Source organism: Orbicella franksi, unplaced genomic scaffold (genome assembly GCF_964199315.1).
Source record: "Orbicella franksi unplaced genomic scaffold, jaOrbFran1.1 SCAFFOLD_176, whole genome shotgun sequence".
Taxonomy (NCBI): domain Eukaryota; kingdom Metazoa; phylum Cnidaria; class Anthozoa; order Scleractinia; family Merulinidae; genus Orbicella; species Orbicella franksi.
In genome coordinates, this window is record NW_027670482.1 from 1 (window position 1) to 14,513 (window position 14,513).

The 14,513-nt window shown below is 39.2% G+C and overlaps 1 protein-coding gene across 2 annotated transcripts; it reads right to left on the bottom strand.

Annotated features, from left to right (window-relative positions):
- Positions 1–3,491: 3,491 nt before the first annotated feature.
- LOC145472050 (DELTA-thalatoxin-Avl2a-like) lies at positions 3,492–14,095 on the bottom strand. Of its 2 annotated transcripts, none has more exons than XR_014043460.1 (2): positions 5,147–14,086; positions 3,492–5,115 (listed from the first exon to the last, which is right to left on the bottom strand). XR_014043460.1 is itself a non-coding variant. In XM_081454914.1 (2 exons), exon 2 carries the CDS (start codon positions 7,808–7,810, stop codon positions 6,317–6,319), a length of 1,494 nt encoding a protein of 497 aa, XP_081311040.1. In that variant the 5' UTR covers positions 7,811–7,840; positions 13,989–14,095; the 3' UTR covers positions 3,492–6,316. The 2 variants fall into 2 exon arrangements, 1 of the variants encoding a protein (XP_081311040.1); XM_081454914.1 differs by having other exon boundaries at positions 3,492–7,840; positions 13,989–14,095.
- Positions 14,096–14,513: the final 418 nt, after the last annotated feature.

Consider the following 14,513-nt stretch of genomic DNA (forward strand, 5'->3'; position numbering starts at 1 on the left):
AAAATAAATCAAAGTTAGTTTTGAGCCCGAAAAGAGATCAAACTGACACGCAACATTTTACAATGTGTCGCAAGAGAATTATTGCATAAAAACATCGCCATATTTTTCTATGGGCTATAACTTTAAATACTATAAAAACACTTTCTACGGGTTAAATATACACCCACCTGTTAAAATATCAAAAAATATCTCTGGGCAAATGGTTTCAAGTCGCCCGCCATGGCCTGTGTTTCTCATAGATTTTGCCCAAAACCCGCCGTTGGAATGTAAACAATTGCGTGACGCGGATAGCCACTCTCGATTAAATATTCGTTTCCAGCAATCCGATGAAAGCAATTTTTGAAACGTTGTGTGGATAAAATAATGGAAAATTTTTTTTCGTTTGTTTGTTTGTTTTTTTTGTTTAAGTTAGTATATAGACATATATATATTTTTTCACTTGCATTGCAACACCCACGGCATCCCCGGTAAAGAACGTTACTACAGTACCCCGGGAAATGATTTAATGTTTACTTTATTGATTTCACTGATAACTTACAATACAGTGGCAGTTTTAAAGATACACTTAACCAATCCTCTATGGTTTATGGCAATTGAATCATTGACTGACAAATAAAGTCAAGTGGAAATACCATAAATTCTATAAACTAGTAACTGCGTGCTGTGTAGAAAATTCGTACCTACACAATATGCTCAAACTCAGCTAGAAAACCCGGAATTTCTTGAATTGAATTAGCCGAATAAGAAATTGCGTTTAAGTTTCAATCATACTGGGAAAAAAATCCATCTTTTCTACTTTGGTTGTTTGATCAATTAACTGAAATTTCCAGATCATAACACTGGTAGACAAATAAACATTACAATGGTCGATCTGGGAGTAGGTTTACACTAAAGGAGTTTTTTTGGATTCGTAAAAGTTCCCGGATTCATCAATTTTATAGTATTCGGATTATTAGGGGTTTACAGTGAAAGGATATTCGGATTCTTAACCGTTTACACACGACGATAACTCCGGGAACGTTCATGATGGAATGGATAACAAGCAGCTTGTTGCCTCGACAACGAGAAACAAAATGCCTCCGAAAATAAGGCTAGGGGTACGTTGAGACAGTCTGAAGTTCTCTTTCAACTCGCTGACCACGGTACTGTTGTCCATCATGTCAGGTCCCTCCAGGTATTTATTCTGGTCTTTACTTAATATCTAGAACCGTCGAGGTTTTCGATCGTGCCATCGTCGTCATCTGCGCAGTAAAGTATAAATTGGGTATCTGAGGAATATGGCATTACCCATTATAAAAGTGATCACCTACACCTGAAACAGCACGAGGTAATCACCCAGCGACCGCCATTAAATAGCCATCAATGAGCCTACGACTCGACTACGACTGGATCATGTAATCCGCCATTTTCGTTCCACCGCAAACTCAAAAGATCACAGGCGGAAAAATATCCGGATTCGAGAGGAAATCGTTTGCACGACAAAACTCTCCGGATTCAAAAGTTTTCGGATTCAAAGTTTTCACTTTAAATTCCGGATTCAAAATCTCCGGAGACACGACCAAACCGGGGAGTTTTTATTTCAGATTCGTCCACTTTTGTGTAAACGGCAAAATCAATCCGGCACTAAAACGTTCCAGATTCATCACGACTCCGGAACAATTTCCTCTAGTGTAAACCTACAATCCTGGCCATAAGTTGTTGGGACACCTCCCCTTTTTGTGCGCTAAAACCCACGATTTCAACTACGTCCTTAACGTTTTAGAACAAAAGATGAATAGAGGCAAGTACAATTGAACCCCCCCCCCCCAGCAATGTTGCAAGAAAATGAAGCTATTCTGAAGACTAGATCGGATGTGGGAAAAAAGGAAAAAGGGACAATAGAAAGTGGTTAGACAGTTGTGTTGGAACCGAACGCGATTGCAGAAAAATCGTTATTATTGGAATAAGACGTGAATATCTATCTTATCGTCTCTTTAGTTCGAGAATACTGTTCTAGGAGGCGAACAATAGCTGGTTTTCACATGACGTCACTAAAATTCGAACTACAAAACTATTGATCTTCCTGAGATTTTACTTAAATGATGTATAAGAGCAGCTGAAAACTTATATTCATACAAATTTTCGCTCCGAATGGGTTCTTGGTTTTGTGATACACTACGCTTGAATTTCTAAGCTTTTGCGTGACGCGGCATTTACATGACGGACTAGAGAGCTGTCATGATGGTTAAAAAAGTAACTTATTTCGGGGAACTTGGCTATCTGAAAAGTTCATGTCTTAGAAAAAGTATTATTTTAATGTTTTAGAGCTTCTCGAGGGATAAATTCACGCTTTTGCTGCAAAACTCAGTGACAGATGTTTCTGTTGGTTTCCGGCCGCCATGTTGGTGCCCATATGGATGGGCACCAGCATGGCGTCTCCATACAAATCTCTAAATTTGGGTAAAAAATTTCTCCGCATATCTCGCATAAGAAAAATTACTGTGAAAAGAATTTTAGCGAGAGTCTTTGCATATTTACCTTCTTTCATTTCCCAGATTCTGGACTTTATCTATTCATCGGTTTTGATTTTTATTTTGATCGATTTTGAATTGCGTGACACTGAAAACCAGCAATTCTTGAAACGTGGCTATTCTGAAGCTATTGTCAAGGACTGTTTTTTTCTTCAAGATTTTTATCAACATTGACAGGGGGAGGGGAGTAGGCGGGCTTGCGCGGTTTTGGTCTTAAGAGAGGCTGCCTGTGAAGTCATCTGCCGTAACTGTCCCAACACTTTTGATCAGGATTGTAGTCTTAAATGAACAGCGAACATCCATCTTGTTTTGTTCGCGGAAGTCGGTCACGGAAGAGCGAATTTCAGTGAAATATATATTTAATTTGATTAAGCAATTAGCCAAAAATAGGTTGGCCGCCAAAACAGTTTAGGGTTTAGCCTAACTCTAACCTTAAGTTTTAAGACTGAAGAAAAAAAGAAAAAAAGCATTGAGCATTTCCGTTGTTTAAAACAGAAACATTTGCGCACAATGAACTATATGAATAGTACGTGCGCAACCTGGAAAGCAATCTGTCCAGCACAGTAATTGTTCAAATTAACAGCTTACCGAGACACTCGCACTGTTGATGCGTCTTATTTATGATCTAAACTTTTAGGATTTGTTTACTTTACTTTTTCCGACTTTTTAGCAGGAGAAAAGGTACTAAATGTGCTGGTACAAATAAAAAGGTTTAGCCGAAAATCGATCCGTCGAAATCAAGAAATACAAATTTAATCACTGTGGCGTTCCTTCAGATCACTTAAGGCTACAAACCAACAATATCAACTTGTCATTACGCTTAACAAATGAACTTGCAACGATTTTCTTTCTAGAACTCGTCCTTGTTATTAAAATGATCAAAGAAAGAACGACAGCTTAAAACGACATAGCAATAACACCCGAACTCCAAGTAAATTGCTTTTAATTGGCGTTTTTAATTAACCAAATTTCTAAAGCGATGACTTTCAAAATGTTAAAGTTAAAAGTGGTCCATTGTGTTTTTCTTTTTTCACCCAAATGTTCTAAAATAGCCATCTGCGGTTTGTTGGAAACGAATTATGTATTCAGGGTGACCGCCCGCGTCACGCAATTGTTTACATTCTCACGGCGGTTCGGGGAAAAATTTATGAGAAGCACAGGCTAAGGCGGGCGACTTAAAACCATTTGCCCAGAGATGTTTTTTGATTTTCAAACAGGTGGGTGTACACTTAACCCGTAGAAAGTGTTTTTATGGTATTTAAAGTTATAGCCCATAGAAAAATATGGCGATATTTTAGTGCTATAATTCGTTTGCAACACATCGTAATATTTTGCGTTTCTGTTCGATCTCGTTTCGGGCTCAAAAGAAACCTCGATTTATTTTATTTTTCGCTCAGTCATACCATGAAGATCTGAGCTGAATGTAAAGACCATTGAAAGATTCTCAAGTGGCTGCTGTGCGACGCGCAAAGCAATCAAATTTTCAGAAAATTTAGCATAACAGGAAGTAGATTTTGAGCTCAATCGGGGCGAAATCGTTTTTCGCAATTTTCTCCCCAAAAAAGCTGCATTAGCAGAAACTAACTATGGTCCGTTTGTTTACTTGCTAGGGCCAATCTATGGGCAAAAAATGAGCAAAATCGATTTTTCGACTTGTGCCGTTGTTTGGTCCATAGTTATGGGCACTGGCTCTTAACACTGAGACAAGTTATCGGTATCCAATGTAAGTATTTATCAACTTATTATACAACTCGGGAGGCGAGGCTTTAAGGTTTAACTCTATGTTAAACATTATTCTCCAGTGACTGTTTTACACCCGTGCTGATATCCGTATCTGATATCTTGAGGTAGGGGTCGGTTCAGGGAATGCTAACCTTTACACGATATATAAAACAGTGTCACGTTGACCGCTGGTCATTTTTCGCGTTCCCCCCACCCCGTATAAAAGCTTTTTCAAAATGCCTGGATAGTTTGGGACTGATTTGATGGAAATTGTTTTTTCTCGATCGGATAGAAACCACACATCGTGAACCGGACGGCGATCTTTTTCACAGAATCATTCGACCTGAACAATGCACCACATGTTCAGTTACATGGAATGCGCATAAATAACTCGGTGAAAAATATAGAAAGAGGAACTGGTACCTTATGGTACCTTATTTGTTATTTGTCATTCGCTCTACGATTGAGTCTGAAATCGGGATTACATATCTCCTAGTTTGTAAAGTGGCCAATAATAGAATATTTCACCGAATGTTGTAAACATTTACTATTGACTGTTGAGATTCGGAGTCATGCTGTGTAAGTTCGGTCAACCTGAGGTCAATTCCTCACTTCTCTCTCTAACAGCGGGTATATTACTGGTAATTTTTTTATCTCAGTTCTCGCCCGAGATGACTGCACTGTTCAGCACCAACATTTACTCAGCTAAACCCGTCGACCGAACAGAATGTCAATAATATCGTAATTTACTTTGAAAATTAGACTTTGTTGTTTATGCATCGTAACAGACGAGGTGTATTATTCTGATGAGACGGACCCGGTCTGCATGCAAGCGTGTACTATTGCCTTTGCTTCACGCGGCGAAGATGCTGGAGACAAATACCTACAGTAGGCATATGCACGCAGGCTAAGACTGACCAAGGTTTGTTATAACCCCAGAGGGGTAGTCCGAGAAAAATTGGGTAGGGGTGTGCGGCTCGCTTGCCAAAAACCTTACCCTATTTATGACCAAAATCTGCGATTTTCAATTCCCTGTTTATGACCTGACCCTAAATCAATACCCTGTTTCAGACCTGTCTCATACTTAGTTTCCTAGTGCAGACCGATGTTGAAGGCATTGTGAAGGGCTTTTGTTTATCGGTCCTATTGATAATGATGAAAAAGTAGCTTCTTCTAAAAAAAAACTGCCCAATTCAAATCTAGAGCGCAGAAACCAGACCCTATTAATGATCAAAATGGCTAAAATCGATACCCTATTTATGACCAAAACGGGTGAAAAAATACCCGTTGGGGTCGCACATACCTAAATAGGCCATATAAGGGGGTACAACCCGCCCCCCTTCCTTCACCCCCCCTGCCCGAGATTATAACAAAGCGGTCAAACCCGCAGGAGAGAACATGCCAAAGTCATCCAAGGTCAAAGTAATACGGTATTTTAGAATGTATATCTCACTCCCCTTTAACCCCTAAATAAAGAGTATGTAGTAATCTTTTGGCATAAGAAGCCACGTCCGTTATATCAATATTCTAACATGGCTCCGAGGCTTTCAGGACCAGATTGCAAATTTGTTAAGTGTATTTTGTTCCTCAATTTCCAAAGAGACTTGGAAACAAAGATAGAACCACTAAATATGGAAGTTTGTACTGAAATCTTCGTACCCATGTTAGAATAATGATATGACGAACGTGTCCTATTCGCCGCTTTAAAAACGAGAAGAAATCTGGGGCGAGTCTCCTCTCATAGTTAGTACTTGTGGGACCGTCACTGGAAACAATAGAGCTTCTGGTCTTTTGTTTCATTCCCAGTAACGGGCCCGCAAGTCACTGTATTATGAGACTTACCACAGGTTTGCCCTCGTTTCTAACGTGGCGACTGATTATTAAAAGATTAGTCCGACTTGATTGAACGCGCTTTTCTCCTCCATCTTTTTAACATTTATTAATCCGATCAAACTTAGCCGTTGTACACGTAATAAAGTTGCCCAACTCTCACCTAATGGTATGGACTACAGGCATCTTTTAATTCTGGTTATTCTTTAATTTCAGATTCAGTGATTACTTTAAGTATCACTACACATGGAAGATTAGTTTTGTTCTTCTTTTCCTTTTGGTTTCTTCTGGACTGCATCCTTTGTCTGACGGTGGCCACCATGGCTACGTGTTTTATGTGTTGGGTGATCTCTGCTGGGCAAGGACCATACAACTTTCCGCGCATCCCGATTTGAGTTAGTGCAGCGACAAACAGACCCGGCCACCTTCCAACTGCAACCGTGCCATCCCCAATTTGAGTTGGAATTTGCGTAGGCAGTTTCCTTTATGGCACCATTGTCTTGCGTCTCAGATTTGTAGCGAACACAGGAATTCCCATGGCAGGAACACCAAATTGGCTTATAATGGCAATCTTTGCTGTTGTGACAGCCCTCTTTAGCGAGGGTGCACTCGAATTCTGGGGAAATTTTAGGGGATCTTTTGGGGCGGTCAAATGCTGCGAAACGTTCAGTGGTACTTGCGATGTAGTCGAATTTCTGGATTGCAACTTCTCCACCGATACTTGGTATGTAGTGGCACCCGTAGTTCAAGAAGCCGAGATAGTAGTACTCCAAGTTTAAACCTCTGTTGTGGTTGGGTGATCCTGTATCGAAACGACTTTGTAAAATGTTCCAGATCGCAACGAAAGTGTGTTCGATAGATGCGGGTGCCTTACTGGCTTCATTCAAAAGTTTCTGAATTTCTTTGGGTGACCTTGTTTTCTGGTCCAAAAGCTTGTTACGGGTGTCGAGACTTCCTCCCAAAACGAACACTTTATCAGTTGTGCTCATCTTGCTTGCTCTGGATTTTTCACTTTGACTTATGTCTGCACAAGCTTTGAAATCGGCTTCTCCTGCAGTTGTGGGACCTGCTAATGAGAGACAACTTTTCACCTCAAAATCTCTCTCATTATAAGATTTTGAACTCTCTGCAAATGTCATTTGTCTGAAACTAGCTCCAAATGTAACGGACGTAATGACGTGGGAGCCGTATGTCTTCAGGAAACTATGGTATGGTTCCCAGGAAGACTTTTCCCAGGGTTTTTCAATTTTTTCCTGCAGGAGTTCAAAGTCTTTCACAAACTTTTCCTTTAAGGTCGCTTCATTGCCTTCTAAGCAGCCTCTCCTCACTAGTAGCTTTTCCGTTATAGCCACCGCATTTAAAGACATTCCACTCACTTTATTGGTCTGTGAACTTTTGCTCTTTGTCGCAACCTTTAGAGAAACACCCAGGGTGTATGAGGACTGCAACGACACGTCCAATTCTGATTGGGTGGCCAAAGAAGAGTAAAAAGCATTGCTATTTTCATAATATTCCATGAACTTTCGAGAGGATTGAACCTTTTTCTTTTCATCGATAAAGCATTTTGAGTCGAAGGGCTCAAAAATGGTTCTTTCGCGTTCTTGAAAGTCTCCAAGGATGTTGGTCCCTCGAAGATCTATCACTTTCCCCAGTTCCACGGTTTTGCTGCTGCTAGGGCCCTCGCTAGGGGCACCAGTGGATGTGGATACGACTATAAGGCAAGTGAACAAAACTAGGGAGGCAAACATGGCTCAGTTTCCAATGTTAGCCAACGTGATCTGCCAGTAAACGAATACAACATTTGCATATGTTAGTGTGCAGTGTAAACTCCGTTATCTGGAAAACCGGTCATTTTGATGTAAGTTAATGGCACTGTTTATGCCTTAAAGTGCACCTAACCCCAAATGTTTTTTCGCTAAAACGAATTCACTTGTTATTCTAAGCATTTGGGTGAAAACATTTTTGACTTTGGTTGAATCCTCGATTTTCTATGCCCTTTCAAAGTCGCGCTTGAAGTGTTGCACGATTGTGTTTTAGGGAGTTTGGGGTGGCGGTTGCTGATGACGTCTACCCAAGAACCAAACACAATGGCGTATCAGTCAGCTCTCTGTATTTGCTCGAGAAAATGGAAAACAAAACTGATCGTTCCAATATATTTTGGGACTAAAACGGCCAATTTTTGTTTCAGAATCATTTCTTTTTCGTCACTGGAGTCAGAGTTAAGTTTCGATTCGGAAGAATCCGAAATAAACTTCGATCGAGCCCGTTCGGCAACTGTGAACTCACTGCTTAGAGCTTTGAGAGCAATTTGCAATATTTCAAGCGACGACGGGGAAGACTTCTTTGCGGACGAGCTGCTTGTATATTAGAATGGAAAGCTAGATTCGAAGTGGAGGAGCAGGCAAACGAAAAGCAGTAAAGAAAACTCAAGGACTGCTTTGGATTGTAATTTCGTCACGTAAACACAAGATTCCCACGCGTGTTTGTAGCCCGTTTACATTTGTCCTTAGCGAGAATGTATTTTGTCAAGGTATGGTATCTCTATTAAATCCAGTTTGTGTTTTACTTTCTGGAATGCTTCATGTTTATAAGAGCGACGTAAGTGTTGCAGTTTTCGAGACTTGATGACCTCCAAAACACTGGAGTTCGATCGATTGAAAATCGTAGAATTGTTTGGACCTGTATTTTTGAAGCTGCGGGAGGCAAAGGCGGAAGGAAACATTTCATGCAATTACCGATTTCACAGTGTCACAACTCATAACTCCAAATAACCAATGTAAACTTTTCTCAAAGTTTGCAGTGAAATTTGTCGGATAAGCGAAAACGATATGTTTCATAAGCGGTTTGCAGATAATGTTACAAGGTCACTATTTTCGACACTATTGCACAGAATGTTAGTCGCACTGCTGATTTCTAAACCTTCGAAAAACTCTGTGAGTCTAAAGTTTTGTTTTCATGTAATTCTTCAGGATTAATCTTCGACTTTTATCTAAATCGAAAGAGAAATAAGCGTTGGTTGGCGGCGTACAGTTGCGACCTACATTTACATATCAGTACATCGGTCGTAACGCTTCTTGATTGATCACACAACTTTGCCGGCTAGGTTATAAATACTACGGGACTGGAAGATATAGGTTGTCGGTAGTACTTCTACAAATTGCTGGTTGGTTCTAAGTACAAAAGTCTGCGGAACAAATTCCAGTGAGAGGTCTTCAATGGTTCTCACGGACTAAGTTGGCTTGTTTCGGTTCGACAAAATCAACCACCGTTTACGTCTTTATTGTAGCATTGACCGCTCATCGCCAGTAAATTGTACAGTATACCTTTCTTTATATCTAGGATATTGCTGCAACAGCCGATAGCACTTCTGGAAGGCGTTTCTGAGCACTTTTCGAATGTGTACTGCACCATCCTGAAGGAAATGAGAGGACGTGAGGTATACAACCTTCCTGGGTAGACGTCACAACAGCCGCTGGACCCATTCTCCTCAAACTCGATCGCGAAACAAAATGGCGGTGTTTTAGAGCTATTTTCGAGATTTCATCGGGGCCCAGAAAATCGAGGATTTAACCGAATCCAAAAATGTTTTCGCAGAAGTATTTCAAATAACAAGTAGATTCGTTTTAGCGAAAAGTAAAATTGGGGTTAGGTGCACTTTAATAATCGGTTTGGCTTTTTTCTCATTTAAATTAGTTTGATATTCTGAACGGTGTTAAATAATCCTGTTCTCTATGATAAATTTCCACCGTTTTTTGATGGTGTGACCATGTTTTACTGAACACGATCTCGAGAAAGGTGTCATCTTCGTCCACCAGAGGTAATTAAGGAGAAGGAGCACGTACAAAGCTCTATATTTTTATGTACATAATTCAGTGTCTAAGAAGTTTGATGGGTAGTGACTGGCCATGTAGAATTAAATGGCTTTCCATTTTTAATGGAAAGCTATTAAAAATAAAATATGAAAAAATTTAATGTCGTCCAAGGAAATATTTTTGTGGGGCTCCTATTCATCTTTTGCGATGGTTTGGTTGAGTCGTAAACATTTTCCTCTGAATCTTTTAAGCTATCTGATCTTAGTTTAGTTATTTTTCAAATTAAATCAGTTGCTTACATATGCGAGTTGTCCGCACAAAGAATAGAAAATATATATTTATCGCCTTGAGCACACCACTCAATGCTCAGAACAAATGATAGAAGGGGAGTATATATGATGACCATTAGTTTTATTTTAATCTTAATCTTATAAAACTTCATACCAGAATAACATGAACTGAAACACATCCATGTAAAAGGAATTAGTTATTATGAAAAAAGAACGAAAATCTACTGGTTATTCTGTAAAACAAAACTTGGTTTATCAACTTAATCAATCTGGGCTTGTTTTCGGCTGAGCGAAGTCTTCAAATTAATCCTTGAGTGCTTTGCATTCAACCACGAATGCCAAATATTTTGAACCGGTTACAAATGATACGGTCAACATTCTGGGAACGTTTCCAGAAAATCCGAAAAATTGTGGAATTTCTGAACAGCGAACCTTTCAAACGAAAAGTTCGGAAATTCTTAAAGGAAAAGTGGAATGGAATTTCGAGGGAAGAAAGTTGAGTGACCTTGCGAGGTTGTCCTCTTTTTCGGAAATTTCAGAAAATGCTATTTCGTTCATTCAATGGATCGCGCTATTATTTGCTTGAAAGATATTCTGCCCACCAATAATTTTTAAACAACAGACAAAGAACACATGGAACACCCGCTGACCGAAATGATAAGGCGCATTCTGATTAGAGAGCGGAATGATGACGGTTCTTAGAGCCCTATACCTAAGAGACAAAATTCGTAATTAAGACAAGTTGTTATAAAATGTATTGCAAATATTTAAGAGCGGTTTTCCACTGAGTTTCTCAAATTCATCAATAATTCATCAAATTTAAACAAAGGAAATCATGACCGTGACTGTGTTGGGATATCTGACCTTAGATTTTTACTATTTAATTTTTCCGTTTTCTCCTTAGTTTTAGGTTCGATTGAGAAGATTTATCAAACGCTCAGGGCAGTGTCTGACCACATTTTGAAACACTTCAATGTTCGGCAAAAATATTCCGTTGCGCGTCATATTTTCGGTTCTGTTCTCGGTGTTTGGAAATGTGGTCAAACGCGGTATTTCGTGTTTGATATATTACGTCGTGAAACCAAAACCATAATAGGACAAAGACATTCCTATAAACCAATCAAAACTCAAAGTAAATACATGTGCTCTGGGAAAAGTGTGCGAACGAGTCACGATTGGGTTTGGTTTTACTTTCTGATTAAATGAAATTTTAGACTCTTGTGAAAGTAGATCTAAATTGTGATTTCAAGTTTTTTCTAATGGAGTTTCGATGTTTACCGAGGTGGAGGAGTTTCAGGAGGTTTTATACCACAAGTTATTAAGTGATTTAAATAACAAAGCAAAGGTGTTACTGCTAAGTTCGCTTACAGCTGAAATTCGAAATGTGAACATTTTAAATTTTTTTTGCCTTTACCCGAACTAATAAGAATGCCGGACAAACCCTTTTTTTCCTTTAAGGAAGGAATTTAAAAGTTGTCAGATTGATTTTCAGGGTGATCATTAATTTATTTCAGCGAGTGTCCGGCTCAGATACGAAGCGAACAGGAGTGACATCAGCAATTTTCCAGTTGAAGGTCCAAACAGAAACCTGACCAGGAGCCATAATCGGGGACGGAGACCGTAAGTCTTGGGATCCGCGCGCACCTATGATATGGGACAATTTTCCTATTTTTAGAACAAATTGCGCCATCCTGACGTCATATATCCGCGCGGATCCACGCACATGTCGGGGGCTCTCGCGTGGTTGTTGTCACGTTGCGTGATCAAATGGTGAGAGTTGCGAGATTCTCTTGCAGATTTTTCACAGCGATGGCAGGGAAAAAGGCAGGGAATAAGAGCCAGGACTCTTATATGTAGTTTTAAGCTCCGAGCGTATGGAAAAGGTGAGTTTTTCAGGGTCGAAAACATGACTTCGATTTCGCGCTGTGAATGAATGCTCGCGTTAGTTGTACGCGTAAGCTTTTGCGCTTGTTCTATAAAGAAAAGTTATATAAGAAAACTCTTTACTCTGGTATCGAGTTAATTTGTGAGTTTCCCAAACAATACTTAATCATAACCAAACCCTGTTTTGATAGTCTCTTATTGTTTCTGTTTGTTTGGCGAGTTTGCAAAGGTTTTTGAAAGGAAAGTCTGACGCGTACAAGTAGCTCATTTGCATAGTGCAGCGCGTGCACTTTCAAGTCCGAGTCGGTGTTTCCAATTGTCAACAAATCTTGACAAAGATTTCTTCCGCTGTCTTTTGTGCCGAGATGCTGCAACAATTTTCACCAACGCCAAAAGGCTACTAACATCATGAGTACGTGTTTCTTTAACATAGTAAAATTTAAAACTGCGAAAATAAAATAGACAAGGAGTTTTGATAACTCAACCAACAAAATCGAAATCTTTATTCGAGTACCGTGACTATTCGAGTTGATTAAAGAAAGCTGATTATTTCTGCTGTATTCACATATTTTCAGCTAAGCTTTTAACATGTTCTCAAACATTTATCAACCTTAAACATATTTGAAAACTAGAGATACATAAGTTCGATGTACGTTTTCACTCGAAAGTGGGGAAGTCCAATTTGTCATGTTTTATTGACTGTACAAAACACGCATCGACAGGTACTCTTATTCATCTACAACACTCAATTTATTGGATTTTTACCCAACAAAACTGAGCAGCATCTACAGACATAAACTTTTACTTTGTCGCGTATTGGGCCTTGATAAAACATCAAGCGTTGCTTACAATTCGGACGAAACTCAAACTTGCAGTTTTTTTTTTTTTTACTGTTCGGTCGAGATAGACTCTGGTGAAATCCTCGCAAGCGTGTGGCAAGAGGAGTCCAGAAACGCTACTATATCCAAATATGTCCAACTAGTGTTTTGCTGTGTTTTGGAAAAGCTGCTAATCTTCAACATATGCAAAACGTAAAGTGAAGTAATGTGGAGCCCTTGTAAACCAAGCTGCGGAACACAACTTGGTCAGTGATATAAAGCAGGACATAACTAAATTCGACAGTCTTACTTCACTCAAACTGGAGCAGCTTAAGACGAAAACACTGAAGCAAAATTCCAACAGAGATGAAAGTATCGAGTTGTGGGCCAAAAGCATCAAACATTTCGGGAATTTCGGACGCCATTTCCCCGCGCTATATCCGCAAAAATCCTCGCAGCATGTACGCGCGTGTGCCGCACGGGATGGCGCAATTTGTTCTAAAAATAGAAAAATTGTCCCATATCATAGGGACAGACCCAATACTAGAAATGGCGCGCGCTAACGGTCTTCGTCCCCGATTATGGCTCCTGACCTAACTTAATAAAGAAAACCTATTTGCTTTTGTCTTTTGTTTTTATTAATATAGCTAATTCTTTTTCGGCTTATCACGGTCTTGCTTAGAACGTTTTATTTTCCAAAAAAATTCATATTACTCTCAAAACGCCTTTCGATGGAATTTTAGCTCGTGGTTTTTATACAATGATATGTTGTACGTTCATAAAACCTTCACAAAGAAATTCAATCAGCTCAGCTACCACTAATTAGTTTGGTAATATTTGCGAATAGGGGATAGTCAAGCCTTTGATTTTTCATTCATATTCGTTTTTCCTGGGGTGAGTTTCAGCAGCAGCTAACTCGTTTAGAAAAAAAAAAGGTTTTTTTTTTCCAGTGTCGGTGCATGACAATTGACTAATTCATTGTTGATATAAATGCCTCGGAAGTATTAGGTGACAGCATAATAAATTTGAAAATGGCGAAATGATTGGAAGATGTTGAGTTAACCGAAAAAAGGAAATCGAAACCATCTCAATTAATTACTTCATGTATTGTTTTCTACCAACCTTACGATCCACGATCCTTCCGATTTCTCTTGATCTGTGTTGATATGAACTGAGAATAGATTTGCTTTCACAGAATATAAACTGTCAAGTTCAAACTCTGAGCTCATATATTTCTACCGTGTAGATTTATAGCTGTAAGAAGGGGATTGGCTCTCCAAAAGGATGTTGTTGAAATTAAACGGTTAATTGGAGAAAACTGAAATTTTCATGGTCAGCTAGTACCCACATTGTGTCGTAGACATTACACGCTCTAAAACTCTCTCTCCAATCCAAAATAAGGGTTAAGCTCTCATCTTGAACTGGTAAAACTGGTAAAGTTAAACAATTTATAGATCAGTGTTACACAAACTAACTAGTTTTCTTGTTTTTTTTTGTTTTTTTGTTTTAGTTTTTATTCATTTCCTTTTCTTTAAAAACGTAAGTACAAAATAAAGGAGGTTGAAATAGTTAATTCATACAAAAAACTGGCTGTTTTGTGATTGTCAGTTTTTGGGAAGCTTGTTGAATGTTCGAAGGTTACAAGTT

Excerpts from the sequence above, each read along its gene's own strand:
- LOC145472050 (XM_081454914.1), bottom strand. The coding sequence starts at position 7,810 with ATGTTTGCCTCCCTAGTTTTGTTCACTTGCCTTATAGTCGTATCCACA.